Source organism: Lygodium microphyllum, chromosome 7 (assembly GCF_053477565.2).
Source record: "Lygodium microphyllum isolate KBCC chromosome 7, Lygodium_microphyllum_v1.1.10, whole genome shotgun sequence".
In the NCBI taxonomy this organism is placed as follows: Eukaryota; Viridiplantae; Streptophyta; class Polypodiopsida; order Schizaeales; family Lygodiaceae; genus Lygodium; species Lygodium microphyllum.
In genome coordinates, this window is record NC_141141.1 from 132,123,070 (window position 1) to 132,143,141 (window position 20,072).

A 20,072-nucleotide genomic window follows, 5' to 3' on the forward strand; every position below is an offset into this window, starting at 1 on the left:
GAGGAATAGATACATCCCATGAGTTTTTGGCAACACTTTTGGATTCTTTTTCAGTTTTATGTTGTTTTTATGCTGGCTGGAATTTTCAACAAGTGTTTGGCCGTAACATATGTAGCATGGCCAATGTTGTTTTGACTATGATGCCTTGTGAAAATTCCACTGCAACATACTTCACTTTGCCACATTCTAGAGCAATTGAGGACGATTCCAAGCATAGCTTTTCCATACAACAATCATACATCATACATAAACGGGTATGAAAGTATGATTGGAGTGTGATTCATGCCCTAGGATTCAATCATACATTGCCCTAATTTCAATTTTAAAAACCAATAAAAATGTATCTAGAGTAACTAAGTTAATAAGCTAAATTAAAAATTAAAATTGTAATATTACAATAGCTTTAGATTTTACAAAATAGTCACTAACAATAAGGCATTCAATGATCAAGACAAAACATTGATTTGCCAAATAAATTTAAAACTTTGATTTCTAATCATTTGAATCAAGGCACAGTTAAAGCAACGATGGCACACAGCTATCATACAACGTTGTCTATAGACACGCGTCACCTTTTTTTGTAAAATTGTCAAGTTTTGGTGCTTTCTTTAGTCATTTCCATCCCCCAAAAGTGGTGGTCTGAAATAGGATATCATACTCTAAATTTTGTACCTTTTTCATACGTTTGCATTAGCAATCATACGAGTATGATAAAAACTATCATTGCAAGGATTTCAAGGGGAAGGTCTGCCATGAGGACGTAAAATTTAAAATCCTTTGCTTAGCATTTGATTAATCTAATAATCAAATGTGCAAATGTGAGATACACGTGATGTGCATGCAATTTATTTCACAGTAGCAAGCAAAGGACCCTAAAAATATAAGCCAATGCCAAAGGCAAAAGTTGTGACGAGTTACGTTTGTTAGGTTCTATGTGGTTTCTGGTATCAGATATTGGCTTAGAATACTTTAATTAGCCATAAGTGTCCATGGTGACACTAGAGACTTAGCATCAATTAACTAATTAAGTCTAAGGCTAGTAAGCGCTCCTAGATACTCAAGGAAAAACGGCTCGTTAGAAAAAAAAAAAATTGGCACAAAAATAATTATTAAATTGATTTTTAACATTTTTATTTTGAAAATTAATTTAATGGGCTAGATAATACTAGAAATTCAATTTGGCTGCTAGTTGGCAAAACTTGCCCATGCAAGTTTGCAAAAGCTAAATTGGAGCTGATGGGAGAAGGAAATCTCGTTTTTGCATTTTCGAGCTATTGAGAAGAGGTGTTGGATTGTTGTTGCTTGCTTTTGGGGCCATTTCCCAAACATTGGAGACCATTTTAGTGAAGGTAACTACATATTCTAACCAAGGGAAACTGGCGATTGTGGCTAAAGCACTTTTTCTTGAAGATGACAGCATTTAATGCTCCCTTTGCAGTTGATAAATCCATTTGGGGCTGGAAAATCGGGTCAGCAACTCAATTTCACCAAATTCTCGCAACAAATCTTTAAAATTTCTCTCTACAACACTCTCTCTCATTCTCCAACCATTTTCCAACTTTGCTCCAAGTTTTACAATATTCTAACCATTGGAGCTAGAGACCTTAGTGAATCTCTACTGTAAACCCTAATTTACACAAGAGATTAGGGTTAGGCATCCACCTTGGGAAGCATGCCCGAATTTGAAGGCTTCAACCTTGAATTTTCAAAGCTGAAAACCATGTATTTCAAGAGGATTCAAGGAGCTAGTCAGTCAACATTGAATTTGGGGCTAATTTATTACCCAAGGAGCATAGGTGAAGGCCAATCCCCTAGCAAAACCCACACCATAAACCCTATAGCACCAAGGTACACCCAACAAAACATCAAAGCCCTCAAGCGGCATGATATAGAACTGCTTAGAATCCACCTAATTCTCGACATGGATCTGCAATTTTCCAATAACAAGTTTAATAACCTCAACACAATTGGGGCAAGCCAATCTTGTGTTAGTCATAGGCCCCACCTCTTCTGACATATGCCAATCTACTGTATGCCATAATGATAAAAGACAACACATATTTTCCTGTGTCATTTTGCAACTATAATAGAGAACATCATTTGGTGCTCAACTCATGTCTTTGGCACTCGCTCATTACAATTTGATCTAAAATGTATGCAACATAATGTGGAAGAACATACTGTACGAAGTGGATGCAGCAATGGAAGTGTATACATATATTAAAATAGACTATTGAACACAAGATAGAGAGAGAAGAAAAACACTACAAAAGAAGAGAACTCGGAAGAAGACTTGGGAAATAGAATCCATATACCAAGACATGAGATGGTACAAAACCTATGTGAGTCACCGGCTGTGAAGGCACTAGCACTGGCTCCTCTCTCCAACAAGGACCTGTGGATGACAGATGAAGATAATGATTGTGGAGGAGGAGCTTGAATAAACAGGCCACAAGAATGACATAAATGGCAGTAGGTCGACCAGCATAAAATGCTAAAATAGCCATCATAAAAAGCCAAAGAAAATGCCTAAATAATCAGGATAATATCCTGGTGCCCTTGCCCACTAAATCACATGCACAAACTCAGCCATGAACTGACATATCTACTAACACATACTACCCCAAAACTGTGTATCAATTCTAGTCACTCTTCTTCAATGGTTCATCAATGCAGTGATACTTCCAATGGTTGTTGTCCCTATTATTTATGGGGGAAACTGGCTCTCCCAACTGCAGTTTTGCATGTCCTATGGAGTCTTCTCTACAATTTGCCACCTGCTCCTTTCATTGTTTTCTTAAAGAAGCCTTTTCTTAACTAGTGAGAAAGTTTTGCTCAAACTTGACCACACGAAACTCTTTTGTCAACAGCCACCAGAGGTGCAGATGTAAACATGCTTTAAAAACACATGTTTTTAACCATGGACAATTGTCATCAGCATACAGCCAATTTAAGCATGAACGAGAATCCAATGCAAAGATCGCCTGTAGTCAAAATTGAAAAATGACCCAGAGAAATAACCAAGTAAGATTGAGAGAGCTCCCAACACAACCAAATACCACAAAAGTCCCAAGTTGTTGCACTTGAAGCCACAAGACTTGCAGTATCATAATCAGCACAGTTACTGTGCAGTCACGAACTGTAGTCAAACTTAAAAAATAGCCCAGACAAGTGTGACAAAGTAAGATTTAGAGAATCCCAACCATGACCAAATACCACAAAAATCCAAATTGTTGCAAGTTGAAACCAGAAGGTTCACTGTATCACAACCAGCACAGCTACTGTCAGCATACTCCTCAAACTACTTGTTCCGGGTCACACAGATTTACTATGTAAACATAGCTTACGAGAATGGCAATTATTGGTCCTACATGAAGTCTGATGAAGAAATGAAGCTACTAAAAAGCATATGCAGAAACCAGAAATGCATTGTTGTAAGGGGAAAAAATACCTTGCTGCTCACCTTTGATGTACATTGGCCTTTCCATAGCAGAAACGTTCTTATCTTTGGAGGCCATCTGCAACCGAAGGGCCTCCTTATGAAGTAGAGAGTTGTTATGCTCTTCCAAGGCACTCATTTGCATGTTTCGACTGCCTTCATTACCATAGGGATTCCTCCTGTGCTTTCTGCCAAAATCCTTACAAACAGAGCAAAAAATGCGGTGTGTGCCTTCATGCACAGCAACAAAGGCCCACTTGTAGGTGTCTGCCCATTCATCCCTCCATTTCTTGACCACTTTCTTCTTCTTCCTTGGTTGTTGCCCTAGCTTGGAGAGGTCATCCGAATGGGTGGCCATGAGAAGATGCTTCTGTTCATCCGAGTCATCTGCAGGGTGGTCGTGATGCACACCCACAAGTGCCTGTGCAGCAGCATGAGAGAAACCAGGGTCATCATCGCCAGGACCCATCTCTAGATCGATCTCCTCACTCATCTCCCGCACAGCAGCCATGCCCTGCGGCACAACCAGGGGGTGCCCCCGGGCTTGATGTCGGAGAAGGTTCATCTCTTCCAAAGACGCATTCATTCTGGTGGTGCTAAGAGAGAAAACCAAATCCGGAGCTTGTCCTTTAAACCATCTTCTCAGCGATGGAGAAGTAGAGCAAGGCTTGTGGCCTTATTAGCTCACTTCCCAATAGTGGTTCAGCCATAGAGAAAGCCAGGTTCATTTCTGACTCACGGAGTCATTTTTCTCAAGAGTCAAGAGGCCCAATTCTCTCATATCACATGAAAGAGGCCAATTGTGTGGCAGCAAACAGGAAAGACATGTCTTCGAGCTTTTGAGCTGTCATGTCAACAGCACAAAGGGCAAAACCGTCCTGTCAACGGGCACCAAGCCTGCAAGGAAAGCAGATCCCCGGTAGAATTCAACCCGACCTCGACAATTACTCTGATAGAAAACAAAAAAAAAAAAAAAAATTATGCTGTAAAGGTTCCCTGTTATGCACAACTGGTCACATCCTCACTGAAAGCAATGTTGGCCTGTCTGTGACACAATCAAAACCCTAACCTGGAGCTTGATGCCTGCACAAAATGAACTGTGTCTTTTTACTATGGAGGAGCCATAGCTCTGTCAGACTGTCAGCCTATCGTTAAGGAAACATCGGGGGACTGCAGATCGACTCCTGATGCGCGCGCCATTGCTGCCACTCCTTCCGGTCCCACTTCCATCATCAACAGCGCAAAGTACAGGAAGAAAGTTGCTGAGGTACTGGCCAAGATTTGCCCAACTCCAAAAAAGAAAGCAGTAAACAATGGCTGAAATACAGTAATACTGATGCACCATAATTGTTAAATAATAATTAAATAATAATGATTTCCATAGTTGCTTTCAAAAAAATGATTAAACGATTCACATCGCAACAAAATGATAACGATGAATATAGTTAGCCTTTCCCACGGACTTGCACTAGGTTGCGAGTCATGCCACGCGCAAGTTCATCGACTAGCTCGCTCGTGGCGCTTTGTCAAATTAAGAGTTCGATGCCCACACACAAGTCCACAAGTGGCCAACCTAACTGTCATCAACATTCATGAAAAATCGACATTTTATGTAAAATGAATTGTAAAATATCCACACACAAAAAAAAAAACCTTCACCATTTAATAAGAAAGTCCAAACCTTGAACTTTGCAAAAAAAAAATTGTTTTGAAAATGGAAAATACATGTAGTTTGATTTGGAACACTCTCCAACTTTGTTCAGCTAAAAGTATTCTATCTATAAAAGTTTTTTCTCAACATCAGTCCTTGTCAACACTCGAGGAGGAGAGAGAAAATATGAAATGGAACATAGGAGATGATCAATGAATAACAAACTGCCATGTCCATGGACCTAACAAAGTTCCCTCGCTCTTCACGTTACTACATAGACTAGGATGTGTCCCATCGGTTCCCAAGTAGATGGAATCACAACCCATCCCCACCTTGCCCAACTGGATTGTGTGGACTTACACAAGTCAATTCAACATGCATGTGTCGCTACTCTACAGGGTCCATATCAACCTAGTTAGAGGGGCTTCATCCATGACCAAGTCTATGGTTTACTAAGAATCTTGTAGTACAATCCTCCATCTCCCAAAAAGACATAATGAGGAAAATTTTGCAAACTTTACCTCTCTCTTTTTTCAAGAGAACGCATATTTTTTGTTACATCCAATGTGATGGGCACCTTTTTTGTTTTCTATGCAAAGCCCCTTTCACCTAAAGTGTGCTTTTTTGTGTGCTCTATGGAAGCCCAATTTGTTTTGCTGATGGGAGAGAGACCAAATAAATACCAAGAAGCTCCAGAATAAGTATTGAGACTCTCGATACCTCCTCTTTTCAAGATCCAAAAGCTGAATAAAAAGTTTTTGTAAGATAAGTAGGTGTCATATGTACATAGCACCCCCCCCCTTCATGTGCCCCTTAATTACTAATGGCCTTAATAGACAAATATAAACCATATGATGTGCTTGACTCTATAAAAGTGTGACACTCCAAAGTCCAAGTTATTCAATATGAAGTAGCATGACAGCCCAATTATGTTGTCATCAATTATGCAATAAGGATGCGACTCTTAAAAGCCTAAACATGATTTAGGGGGAATTCAAACTATCAACCCCTAACCCTTGTTTAAATTTTTCAAGCCAATTAGTCAAAGCTCAAGCAATTTGAGCATGTGTGCATGTATGAGTGTGTGGGAGTTCAAACATTGGTATTATCCCTCATGACATTGATCGCTTAGCATCCACCTAAAACAAAAAAGCTTAGGTGTGGGCCTAAAGGGTAAGAGGGGTCTTTGTTGCCTCATTGGATACTAAGGAGCTCTCATAAGCATGTCTTTATACATGTTATCATAATGTTTTGATGTATCAAGAACCCCTATACATTTGAGATATGTGTCCATTGCCCCTTGACCCTAAATTGATAGGATAAGATTTGCAAAAAGGCATTGTCCAATCATTATTGTGAACATCACTCAACAAACGTCTACATACATTATAAGAGGTAGAGAAGAAACCCGACCAATTAAAGACAAACAAATTTCATATTAATCGCTCATTGAGTAAATTTACAAAGTGGCCTTCTAGCATCACCTTAACTTCATTGATATAATTGAAATTGCCTAGCTAGTGCATAATACAACATGAGGTTGCGAATGCCTTTATGAGCCTTGTGTTTGCCTTGTTAAAATTAATAAAGAATCTATGTCTATGTCATGAAGATTTTGGGATAAAATACAAGTGATTAGTAGCCCCATCAAAACACTTCGCCTTACATATAAACTTGAAAAGGCCAATGTTGCTTAACATGACCACATGTATCGACTTAGATTTGATAAAACTCACTCAAAAGAAAAGATAGATGAGCAAGTGCATCTTTTTCTATTTTGACCACTTATAAGATACATTCAATATTTGAAGTGCTCCTTCGATAGTATTATATTCAATCCAATCTTAGTTCATTGTAGCCCTAGTGGGTGAATCGTACTTTTATCAAAGTTTTACTTCTAAATATTAAGCATTTGGTGAATATTATAACAAGATTTTACTCGATGCATTTTAACCTAAATTGCACATGTACAAGGCCACATACATCTCTTTTTCTCTTGAAAACTAGTCAATGCAAAAGGATAAGGAAAATGATAAAGTAGATTGTTCAATACTTCTCATACAACATATTCTACAAAAGCCTTATAACAAAATCATGAAATTCTTTTTTATAATGCGGTCAAGTTGTATTTCAATCAAAATAAAGTGAGTACAGCATCTTAAAGATGCAACAAGCTTGAAATTCTTTCATATGAATGAAATATGTTATAGGACTCAATCATGTCAAATAAACAAACTTGAAAGGTGATTAAGCTTCTTTAAGGTTTGAAAAAATACCCAATATCCAACCATCCAAGTAATCTATTGTTGTCCAATGACCTAAACTTGACATCTTCAAATAGACTTGAAAACAAAATAAGCATGTCATATAGATCTAGAACTTATAAATAAAATTGTTCCAAAATTCTTGATTTGCCCATGGAGGATAGAAATCTAGACTCCACAAATTATGTTTTATTTAGACCCTCCAATATTATGGGGTAAAAATTGAGAGAACTTGAAAGTTAATTATTCCACCACTATAAATGCAATAAAAAATGGATAGTACAAGGTTTACTCTTTATAAACCACAAGCCCATGCCAAGGTGGAGTATATAGGCAACCCATAAACAACTACTAGAAATAGAGCCATGTGAATGCCTCTCTCCTCTCCTCCTCCTCCCTCCTCCTTCATATTCTTTTTCTTTCTCCCCTCCCTCTCTCTCTATCTCAAAGTATGTAAATTTTATATTTTCTCTCTCTATAATTCTCTCTCAGTGTTCATATTCTCTCCCTCTCCCTCTCCTTTTCTTCTCTCCTTGCTTTTCTTCTCTCTTTCTCTCTCTCTCCTCTTATTTCCTTTTTTCATCTCTTTCTCTTTTAAAATTTTCTTTCCTCTCTCTATAATTCTATCTTTGTTCTCCCCCCCTCTCTCTCTTCTTCTCCTCTCTCTTCCTCCTCTCTCTCAAAAAAGATTTAAATTTTAAAAAGACTTCTCTTTTCCCATTTCCCCCCTCTCTCTCCCTCTTTTTCTCTTTCTTATTCCTCTCTCCGTGTCTCTCTCCTCCCTCTCTCCCTTCTTTTCATCTCTCTCTCTCTCTTTTTCTCTCCCCTCTCTCCTCTCTTTTCCTTCTCTCTCCCTCTCCTCTTTTTACCTTTTTTTCTTCTCTCTCTCTCTCTCTCTCTCTCTCTCTCTCTCTCTCTCTCTCTCTCTCTCTCTCTCATTTTATCTTTCTTCTTTCTATAAGTCTCTCTCTCTCTTCTTCTTTCTCTCCGTCCTCCCTCTCTCTCAAGGTATGTAAATTTTCTTTCCTCTCTATAATATATCTCTCTCTGTGTGTTTATATTCTCTCTCCTCTTTTTCTTTTTCTTCTCCCTCCCTCCCTCTCTCTCTCCCCCTCTTTTTTCTTATCCCCTCTCTTCTCTCTCTATCTCTCTCTCCTCTTTTTTCCTTTTTTTATTCTCTCTCTCTTAAATGTTATTTCCTCTCTCTATAATTCTCTATCTATTCTTCCCCCCCTCTCTTCTTCTTATTCACTTTCTCCCTTTTCCCTCTCTCAAAAAATGTTTAAATTTAAAAATATTTTTCTCTTTCCTCTTTTTCCTCCTCTCTCTTCCTCTTTTCCTCTTTCTTATTCTCCTCTCTCCCTTTTCTTCTCCCCCTCTCTCTTCTCTTTTCCTTCTCTTCCTGTCCTCCTTTCTCCCTTTTTTTCCTTCTTCTCCTCTCTCTCTCTCTCTCTCTCTCTCAATTTTCTCTTTTATCTCTCTTTAAAATAAATATTCCCTCTCTCTATAATTCTCTTTGTGTTCATATTCTGTCTCTTATCATTATTATTATTATTCTCTCTCTCTCTCTCTCTCTCTCTCTCTCTCTCTCTCTCTCTCCCCTTTTCTTCTTCCCCCTCTCCTCTCTTTTCCTTCTCTCTCCCTCTCCTCTTTTTTTCTTTTATTTTCTTCTCTCTCTCTCTTTAATTTTTTTAGTTTTCTCTCTTTTAAATTTTATCTTTCCTCTCTCTATAATTCCCTCTCTTCTTCTTCTCTCTCTCTCTCCTCCTTTTTTCTTTTTTCTTCTCTCTCTCTTAAATTTTATTCTTCCTCTATAATTTTCTCACTCCGTTCTCCCTCTCCCTCCCCTTTCTCTTTCTCTCTTCTTTTTTCTTTTCTTCTCTTTTTGTATCTTTCTGTTGGTTTTTTGTTCTCTTTCTCTCCTTATTTTTCTTTTCCTCTCTCTTTCTCTCTTTCAAGTTTTTTTCTCTCCCTCACTTTTCTCTATATATATTTGTTATTCTCTCCCCATTTTTTTCTTTTCTCTCTTCCCACCTCTCTCCCCCTCTCTCTCAAGTAAAAAATTGTCAAAAAATTTTAATTAAAAAATATTTTTTTCTTTCCTCTTTCTTCTTTTTCTTCTTCTCTCTCTCCCCTTTTTTCTCTCCTTGCTTTTCTTCTCTGTGCGTGTCTCTCTCTCCCTTCTCTCTCTCTCTCTCTCTCTCTCTCTCTCTCTCTCTCTCTCTCTCTCTCTCTCTCTCTCTCAAAGTAAGTGAAAAACTATGTCAAAAAAGGTTAAATGAAAAAAGTCTTTTAAATATATTTAATTAAAAGGGAAAATTTTTGAAGTTTTTGAATATATTTACTTAAAAAGAGGAGAGAAAAAATGAGAGGGAAGTTTAAATGTTTGAGAGTGAGAGAGAGACTTTTGATTTGAAAATAAGTTTGATTTATGAGAGAGAGAGAGAGAGAGAGCCTAGGCCCTACACCTAAGAAAGGGGGGGAGTTAATTAAAAAGGGGAGGGGAAAGAGAGAATGAGAGATTACACATGAGAGAGAGAGGGTTTTAATTTAAAAATGGAGGTTTGGAAAGGGGGGTAGGTTCAGGAAGTCCTCTAGAAGTTCGGGGCTTCCTGAACCTACAACCAAAATAATATAGTAGTATAGATATAGATGCATAAGAGTGTGTAGTCTTCTTTTTAAAAATTCCCTTGTGAGAGAAAATGATGTGGGACCCAAGTAGTTTTCCTACAATAAGTATCCAACCATTCCAAAAACATACTTTTCTCAAATGAACTGCATGCACTTTGATTTTTTGTCATTCATATGAATGGTTGTGTTATTAACACATAAATAATCTTTCTATTTTTATATCAATTCTACCATCATGTGAAGTTTTCTTGTAATCTATACTATATTAAGATTGGGGGAAGTACCAAATCTTCCCCCAACACAACATGGTAATCGTTAAATGCTCCCAAAGCTAGGCCTCTTTACAACTTTTTTTTTTTCAAATATAGTCCAATGGTAAAGAGAAAATAGTGCATTGACATTAAATGCACATCATACACATGCTAATACTCCTAACTAAGTGCATTTGATAGATATAGAATTTTTATTGAGGAAAAAGTAAATCATTGCCAACTAAGCATATGTAGCACAAAAAGTTATGATAGGTGTAGTAGTGAAGCGATGATGTTGTTAGTGGCCAATAAGCATTTCAACAATAATCCCTTTTAAACTCCATTGATCAACTAGGTGAATGGGACATGTGCAAATCAAGAATATATTATCCTTGTACACAGTTACGCTCTTTGCATCTCTACACCACAATATTCATCCTCATCTACGTCCTCTTAGATTATAAAGCCACTCGCTCGATCACATTGCAAAGCCGAAACCCTCAACAAGATACCAAGCTGCTTGTACTTACATTCTTCAGCATGGTTGCAATGGAAAAAGGCATCCACGGTTGAAAACTCTCTCTCTACCTACTTCCTTCCATTAAGAGGGCTAGAAGGACAATCTCGACCCGTCATAGAGACAAATTTCATCCTAACCAATTGGGCAAACTAGCGTTAGCCTATTGCTCAAGAGTTGTTTTTAGTAGAAGGTTGGATGTTAATCTAAGTTGTGGACTTACTCAATCTGGATTTTAAGCTAGGTTGTGAACTCTTTGATGTTATCGGTGAGATAATTTGCCATGTAGGAATAGTCCCCCTTTGTAAGGACTACAAAAGTACTAGTAAGGAGGGGACAAGGGGCTTCAATGACATAGGTTACAAGAGTTGGTGACAACAATTTTTCCTATATATAGTTGGATCTCTCTTTCTCTCTCATTCTTGCTTCTTTTTCCTTTGTGATGTGGATTAGGTTGAGACATGGGTGATGCTAGATGGAGAAGCATTCCACACACACACACACACACACACACACACACACACACACACACACACACACACACACACACACACACACACACACACACACACACACACACACACACACACACACACACACACACACACACACACACACACACACACACACACACACACACACACACACACACACACAACAAGTACAAATAGTCTATATGATTGAAAAGGGAACCAAAGAAACTATAATGTGCTAAGAAAGCTAATCTTGTCATGGAAGAATGTTTGCTAGCTCAATGTGTGAAGCCACCAACAGATAAGGTCTCTCAAACATATGATATAACTCAACAATCCAGAAGTGCAATAAAAAATGAATGGATTCCACATAGCCTAAATGTGCCAACAACTCTAGAAGCCCAAAAGTGGAGGAGAACTTTCATGCATGGCTATGAGTGATCTCAAAATTTGGGTTGTCCAAAGACCCAATCCTTTGCAAGCATTGAGTCAAATAGCAAATGGTGAAGACCAAACTTTTCTCACCACTAGAAAAAAAAGAAATTGATGATAAGAAGATTCTTCATGTGTTGTACAAAGAAGCAATAACCATTTGAGATATGATGTCTCAAGAGTGCAGAGGTAAGGGGAAGAGCAACATTCAACTTTTGACATATGAGACTTTGTATTTAAACAGAGTTTTGTTAAGACAACCCACCATCACCATAGATTTCCACCAACTATTGATTTTATGGAGACCCCAAATCTAGTTGCCTCTTTGAGCCAACTATTGATTTCCTCCATAGACTTTCATGAACTTTTGATTTTATGGAGACCCCAAGTGCGGTTGCCTCTTTGAGCTAGCCAATTCTTATCTTGTATAAGCACATGGTATATTTGATTCATTAATGCATTGCCCAGATGTAGTTGGCCATTAATAATCCAATCTTGGCAAGGATGTCATGGTTCAATGGGGGAAAAATACTACAAAATATGTAAGGAAATTGAAATGGTGTCCCATATATGATGATAGCCTTTGGGAACATGAAAAAATCATCAAGTTAGTCCGAAAGACACTCTTGTAGGTAGAAGCACATCAACAATAGTGATCAACCCTAGTCATGCCATTCAATCTGAAATTGGCATCTGTTGTTGTCTTCCTTCCCATGAAAGAAGCTTCAAAATAGCCAACAATTTAGCTCTCAAGGAGTTTTGTTACTCACAATTAGGGGGGGGATGCCAAGAATACTCTCTCTCTCTCTCTCTCTCTCTCTCTCTCTCTCTCTCTCTCTCTCTCTCTCTCTCTCTCTCCAATGATGGAATGGTTCTAGGCTCTACATCATGCAAGTGTTGGGTGTAAAGGTGCCTGTCCCTAGCCACCCATGTATTACCACACTAATAGTACTCGCACTCCTAAACACTGCAGTTGGTGAGTGCCCATCATTGTCACTTCATTCTTTATTCTTTTAGTGGCATTTGAATAAAGGGAAGGCATGTCACACATTGTGATTGTTGGAGTTCCCACATCTTGCGTGACTCCCTCTCTTGCTCTTGCTTCTACTTGTGTGCTTCCACTCCAGGCTCACTCCCTTCAATTGGTGTCAAAGCCATTGCACCGGCATTGAGCAGCTCTTCCCTTCAGTTTGCTTCAGCTTGAGACAAAACTTTAGCTTGAAGGTTCCATGGTAGTTTAGCCCTCTTCTTCTTAAGGTATGAATCTTGCTCCTGCTTCTTCCCTTGTTGTTCCCACCCATTAAGGCTTGCTCCAAGGCTCAGAGAGACACCTTACTTACCATTGCCCAGGGCTCAGTAAGGAGGAGGAAGACCAGAAACCACACCAACCAACATGATTCGCACTTGGCTGTCCAACCCTCCATCATGATTAGTTTGGTGCCTCTCATGTGGTCATTGACACCCCTTGGCACTTGGGGAACCTCTTGGACTCTTCTTAGCATTGGTCACTTGAATATTGGAGCTCTCGACCTCCATTTCTTGTTGAAATATATATCAGACCAATTGTTATACAAGTTTGAATAGAGTTTTCTCATCATTGGAGCTTGTACATGCTTCTCGGGATGGTCATATGCATATGTATGGATGCCATATGCTCAGGGATGATATGGCATTGTTGTTTGGAAGATGCTATTGAGCTAATTTTAGCACACATTTGGCTTATTTTTCTCAGAAATATTTTATTGCCATAATAATAGGATTGAATGCCATTTATTTGGGAAAAGCATAAGCCTATTATCATTTGATGCTTTTGAGGCTTGGTATTGATGTCTACATGTTAGCTTGACACTTGGAATGCTTGCCACATGACTTGGAATGCTTTCGGGCTTCAATTAAGCTTGCATTGGCTTAGTTTTAGCACAAATTTCACTACTGTAATATAGTGGACAACAAGCTTTTCTCAAGAAACACTAAATGCCTATTGCTTTTGGATGTCATTTGGGTGCTCCATACAAACATATTGAGACTTAGCATTGGTCTTTGTACTTGAATATGCTTTGGAATGCTCTTGAGCTTTGATTTTGACCAGGGCAACATTCATATTGACTATGGTTGCATGCCTTGGCTGCTTTAGTTGGCTATGCAGTTACGGGCTTGAAGAATACATATTGGGTTTTATGCTTCTAGATGTATGCTCTATGGATCTTGGATGTCTGGACATCATTCACATGATGTTTTGAGAAATGCTTGCTCATTTGGCATTCGGGACTTTTGCTTCAGTGGGAGCTACTTGGCTTTGTGTTTTAGCCACCTCGGCACTTGGATTTACTATAGGGCGTTTGGTTTATGCAGTTGAGCTTGAGCTTATCACAGTGAGATAGTGGGACTCATTGTGCCATGTACATGCTCTCTTGATATTTATTGGATGCAATTACCCTATTGTGGGCTAATTTGACCTCTTAGCTTAGACTTCGTACTTATGATTGTGTGAGGGTGTTGTCAATAGTATTTATATGCTTCTTGGTTATGTATTGAGCTTTGCTTAGTGAGTTATGCATTTGGTTGTTCTCTTCATATATGACGCTATGCATATTGCATGTATGGTTACTGACACACTGCAATTGTGTAATAGTCTCTTTGGTGCTGGTTGTTCTTGGCTTCTTCCTTCTTGGTTGCTCATAGTTGGTTGTTGACATATTGTTGCAGTTTATTATAGTAGCTAGTCATTTCAGTTTTATGCTTTCTATTTGAGGGCAGTCACTTGGACTTGATAATCTTTTGCTTATAGTTTGTGGACATCTCATTGCTTTGGCAATATCTCTTGTCTCTCACTTGATTTAGTAGTGGTTTTGGGCCTAATTTGCAAGGTATTCCATTAGTAGTCAGCCTTAGCCTCATGTGTACTTGCTTAGTCTCACTATGGCTAGCTTCTTACGACAATGCTATATTCAATATTAAGAAACTAGATGGGACCAATTATAGCTATTGGAAGACCTAGATATGGCAGCTTATAGTGCAAAAATTGCAGCTTAGACCACTAAAAAACGGGGGTGCCAAACCTAAAAACATTGCAGTTAAGGATTGAGATGAATTGGATGAGCTATGTAAGTCCACAATCGTTTTATCACTATCTAACCATGTTCACTACAATGTTGTAACTGGAAATCAGATTGCATTTGAGCTTTGGACATAGATTTAGAATCTTTATGACAAGCAAAGTCCTGCATCTCAAATGTATTGGCTGAAACAGTTGATGAAACTTCGCATGAAGGAAGAGACTTCTATGTTTCACTTCATTATCATCCATTTAGCTTTGTAGGAGATTGAGTTCAAAGATACTTTACATGCTTTATTTATGCTTGGTACTCTACTTGAGTCCAGGGATACTTTTTGTATAGCTCTATGTGCTAAGGATGGGCTAAAATTGCAAGATGTTGAGAGTGTCCTCTTGACAGAATAGGTGAATAGAAAGAATGTGGATGCTTCCCATATGTCACATGCATTAGCTGTGAGAGGCCAACAAGATGGAAATGGTCATGCTAGAGACTCTAACAGATCTCATTCTAGGATATGCGGAGACAATCTCATAGTAAGTCACGTGGCTATAAGTCCAGTCTTACTTGTCATTATTCTGGGAAAGTAGGTCATATTTGAGCACAATGGCATAAGATGTGTGAAGGCAAGTGCAAGGAAAAGGGAAAGCACAAGGATGATGATTGCAGCATTGTGGCGAGCAAGTCTAGTTCAAGATTGAGAAGATTAATATAGTGTAGCTTGATAGATTTGATGATCTTATCTTAGTAGCTGCTTCTTTGAATGCTTCACAACTGACTGATGATTTGTCAGGATATACTCAGTGTTGGTTGATAGATTCAAGGGCTTCCTTTCTTGTGACCCCTCATAAAGAGTCGTTTCACTCCTATCGTACCATGACTAGATCCGTTTGTTTGGGTAAAGACCTAGCATTGGAGATAGTTGGTATTGGTGATGTCCAGTTGTGTTTTGGTTCATGCAACATATTCACTCTTCATGATGTACATCATGTACCGGCTCTCACGAAGAGCCTTATCTTTGTTTTGGCACCTTGGATTATGCAAGTTATGTTGCCTCTTTTGGTGATTCCTCATGGAAGATTACCCATGGGAACCTTGCTATTGCACATGGTGCTAAGTCTAGTATCCTCTATCCTTTGCTTGCATTTGGGTCAGTTGACCATGTTTTGGCTATGGTTGCAGTTCTACATGTATCTCTTTAGCGTCGTTGCCTTGGGCACATGTCTTTGAAATGGATAAAAATGCTTATCCAGTTTGTAGTATTTTCCGCCCCTAGACTAAAAGTGTTTTGAGTCTTGTAATAATTATTTATATGGTGGACACACACATAATATGCATAAGAAGTCTGGCATGAAGCGCATGGGTGAGCCTTTGGCTCTTGTTCACTAGGATATATGTGGTCCCATGCCTTGTCAATTGCTAAGTGGTGTGAAATACTTTAACACATTCATTGATGATTACTCACATAAGGTCTAGGCTTATCCTATTAAGCAGAAATCAGATGTCTTATCTACTTTTGGGCTGAGGCCGTTACTACTTTAACACTTTTGGGCTAAGTGGTGTGAAGTACTTTAACACTTTTGGGCTGAGGCCTTTACTACTATCGTACACTTGATCAACCCAGCCCCTTGCACTACTATTGATTGGAAATAAGAGGTGAAGCAGGTTGAAGCCAACCTAATTGTGGCATACATGCTTTGTGTGCTTATCTATTATAGAGACTTTCACACGTGTAGCCACAAACTCTGTACCTCTTTGCTCCCTCTCCACCACTATATCATAGCCTCCTTGAGTTGTACTCTCGTGGCTTACACATTTGCATGATATATGGCATGGGCTATGCCATGTGTGCAACAAATTCAGTCTCAAGTAGGCTCAACAAGAAGGTCCATTGGTAATTTGTGATTGTTAGTAGAATACTAGAACAACCTTAAAACAATGATAGTCTACATCAAACTTGATGTTTGATTTAGGTCAATTCATAGGGTATCTAGTTTTGAGACCATTGTATTCTTGAGGCTCGAGGACACTTATAAGAAATAATCAACTCACATTTGGTTTATAGAGAGTGATGCAATTGCTTCCATGGTCTCAAGGACCTATATTCTACAACACCTTCCTCTAAAAAGAGTTGATCACACATTTCATCATGAACCTAGCCTACAACTAATGTTCTTAAGAACTTGAAGAGGTAGGTTGAGGCCAATCTAATCATGGCATATATGCTTTGTGTGCTTGTTTATTATAGAGACTCTCGTACGTGTAGCCACAAATTCTCTACCTCTTTGCTCCCTTTGCACTAATATATCATAGCCTTCCTAAGTTTTCCTCTCATGGCTTACACATTCACATGATATATGACATGGGCTATGCCATGTGCGTAACAAACTTGATCCTAAGTAGGCTCAAGAAGAAGGTCCATTGGTAATTAGTGATTGCTAGTAGAATAGTAGAACAACCTTACAACAACTATTGATGTTTGATTTAGGTCAATTCATAGGGTAACTAGGTTTGAGAGCATTGTATTCTTGAGGCTTGACGACACTTATAAGAAATAATCAACTCACACTTGGTTCATAGAGAGTGGCAATTTCTTCCATGGCATAAAGTGGCCTTTCGGTTTTCTAAAATTGGCATGATACCACATTATGAAACTTGACTTCATTTATTTTCATGCTCTTTATAGAATTGGGGAGCTACATCCTAGTCCCACTTTTAGAGTTTGAGTCAAAATTTACTAGCATCTAAAATTGAGCCTTCTAATGACCTAAGATGTTATGGTACATGAAGGCTCCACTATGACTAGGAATTTAAAAAAGCCTTGTTGGCTTCTTATGCACCATAAGTTATGTTTGGACTTTTGGTACCAATATTTTTGGTAGCTCATCACATTGACTGGAGTGGCATCACCTAGTTGGTAGCATGGTAGAGGGTCTTGGGGAAAGCCCACCATGGTATGACCTCTAGGAATCCCATTTTCCCATAAGCTTCAGATCGAGTGAGGGCTTTTTGTCACGGACGAAATGGACTATATTAACACATGTTCGGGCTTGTTTTTGAGCCTACACTCAACTTCACAATTGGAAGTAGCAACTATAGTTTTTTCCTTATTAAACCATGAAACTAGAGATGTACCCAAGAAGAAGCAGTTGCCACTATGAGAGACACGACATCCCAATCACTATATGAATATCCACACAAAGAGAGTGAAGAATCAACCTTATAGAAAAGGCCAAGATCTTGGGTGCCTTTATAATACCAAAAGACATGCTTTAGTGCTTGGTAATGAAGTATTGAAGGGCTATGTATAAACTTGTTCAATTGAGAGACAATATCAGGGTGCAATCAATCCAAGATACTTCATCATCCAAAGCATTCTTTCTTGCTTCAAGTCAACACAATTCCAAAATCCAACAAGTCACAAAGTTTCCTTATAAAAAATGGGTTTTATTAAGAGTAACAACATTGGACTAATAAAGAAGAAGTAAATATATTGTTTAGTAAATCTCTATGGACCCCTACCCCCTAAGGCACTATTTGATCAAGGTATTGTACTTGTAAGTGGGCCTAAGGAATGGATTTGGGGAATTCCTAATTGTTATGCTTCTAGGGTTTCTTTCTTTGATTTGGGGACTTTGGTGATTCAAGAGTTGGAAAACTTTTTTGGGTTCATGTAAGCAAAGCAAGGGGTTGGTCTCCATGGCCTTTATTCCTTGATATTGGATAGGTTCATAAACCGCTTAGAGTTTCTAATTGTTTAGGCTTTTGCAATTGGTTATCAAGTGGGTGGATTCTTTATGGGGTCCTTACTTGGTCTAAAATATTCATCTTCCTAAGGTTCTTTGGGCCTTTCTTAAGTTACCTAGCCTAGCTTAAACCCTAAAAAGTTCCCTCACTAGGCAACTAGGCTAGGAAGTCATTAATCCTTTTGTAAGGACTTAACTATGCATTAGTTTATTCAATGCTTATTACACTTGTATTATCCCAAGATTTACCTTTCTAGGGCTATCCAACTTAGCCATGCTTCATAACCTTAAATCAATAATTCCTCTCCTCTTCTCTTAGGGATATTTAGGCTATCCTGGTGTTTCATGTCTAACTCAACTGCCCATAGGCCACTAATTCAATACTTACTCAACAATCCACCCCTTACATGAAGTCCCTATAACTTGGACAAGATGCATTCCTTCATGCAATTTGTTTCTTATAAATTCAACCCCAATTTGCACTATTGTTTACACAAAAGTGGTATTCCATGATTCACATTCACTAAAGCATGCATGCATGTCTACTATTTATCTCATATGCCATGCATGATTTTATAGCATTTCTTGTTATTCTCTACATGATTTCACAATGATTCATAGATATGCTATGATGTCTAGCACACCATTATTATTGGCTAATCTATTTCTATACTAGACCGATTTCACAAATACATTTGCTACTTAACTTGTAGATAGACCCATGTGGAGCTATGTTGGAGAGCATGGTGGTCAAAACCAACTAGAGTTTTGTCCTTGTCCCTTAGGAGCTATCATCACACACTTTGACTCATATACACTCAAAAAATGGCTTATTCTCCTCAAATCCGCACTTGTGTAGTTTGGCAAGGCTAGACCAAGGGGAGGAGTATGGGTAATTGGGAAACTAATCAGAGACACTTTGCATATCAAAAGTTTGAATAAATTTTGGTGGTAAAGGTGACAAAATATGAGCCAAAAGAGGGCCTAAAATGAGGGGGAGAAGAGGGTTACATATAGTGGTGGGTGGAGATGGGGTGGAAGAAGTAGAGAAAGACAATTAAAATGGAAGTGCAAGTGTAGCCCATGCGAAGGAGTGAAAAACTATTATGAAAGTATATTTATTTATGGAATTTATATGATTACAAATTATTGTGAAATTTGTCTATTTTGCTGCATAATACATAACTTATCGCATGAACATGTGTGTGTAATACTAGTCGCATATGCCTAGTAGATAGTTGGAAGGATATTAATACGTTTTGTATTGTGATGAGTAGATAAATAGATGGAATTGAGCATAATTATTATTTTGGAGTGAAAATTTTAATGCATAGAATTTATCTGCTTTACAATGTGGAAAAAATATTATTAAAAATATTATTTTTTGTATGCACCTATTAGCGCAAGGGCTTTGCATGTGCACGCGTGCACATGCGCAATGTACCTATGTTTTATATATTTATAAGAAAAGATAAAACATTATTTTTTATCATAAAGGTATTTAGAATAGGGTGTGTTTGATTTATTTGCACAAAAGCAAGTAGTGCAAGGAAAGAAACAGTAAGAACTCAAAAAGGATGCTTTCTATGTATTTGAGCACAAAAGCTTAATTAAA

General features: G+C 38.2%; 1 protein-coding gene across 4 annotated transcripts in view; it reads right to left on the bottom strand.

Moving 5' to 3' along the window:
- Positions 1–4,885, bottom strand: part of LOC148033970 (Amino acid dehydrogenase family protein) — a 75,443-nt gene extending 70,558 nt beyond the window's left edge. Inside the window, exons 1-2 of one of the 4 annotated variants that reach the window (XM_087681950.1) lie at positions 4,509–4,885; positions 3,452–4,336 (exon numbers count right to left, since the gene is read on the bottom strand). In XM_087681950.1, coding sequence (XP_087538076.1) covers positions 3,452–4,025 — 574 coding nt within the window. In that variant the 5' untranslated portion in view covers positions 4,026–4,336; positions 4,509–4,885. The remainder of the gene's footprint in view (positions 1–3,451; positions 4,337–4,508) is intronic. The other 3 variants (XM_087681951.1, XM_087681948.1, XM_087681949.1) reach the window with 3 other exon arrangements.
- Between the last annotated feature and the right edge of the window lie 15,187 nt (positions 4,886–20,072).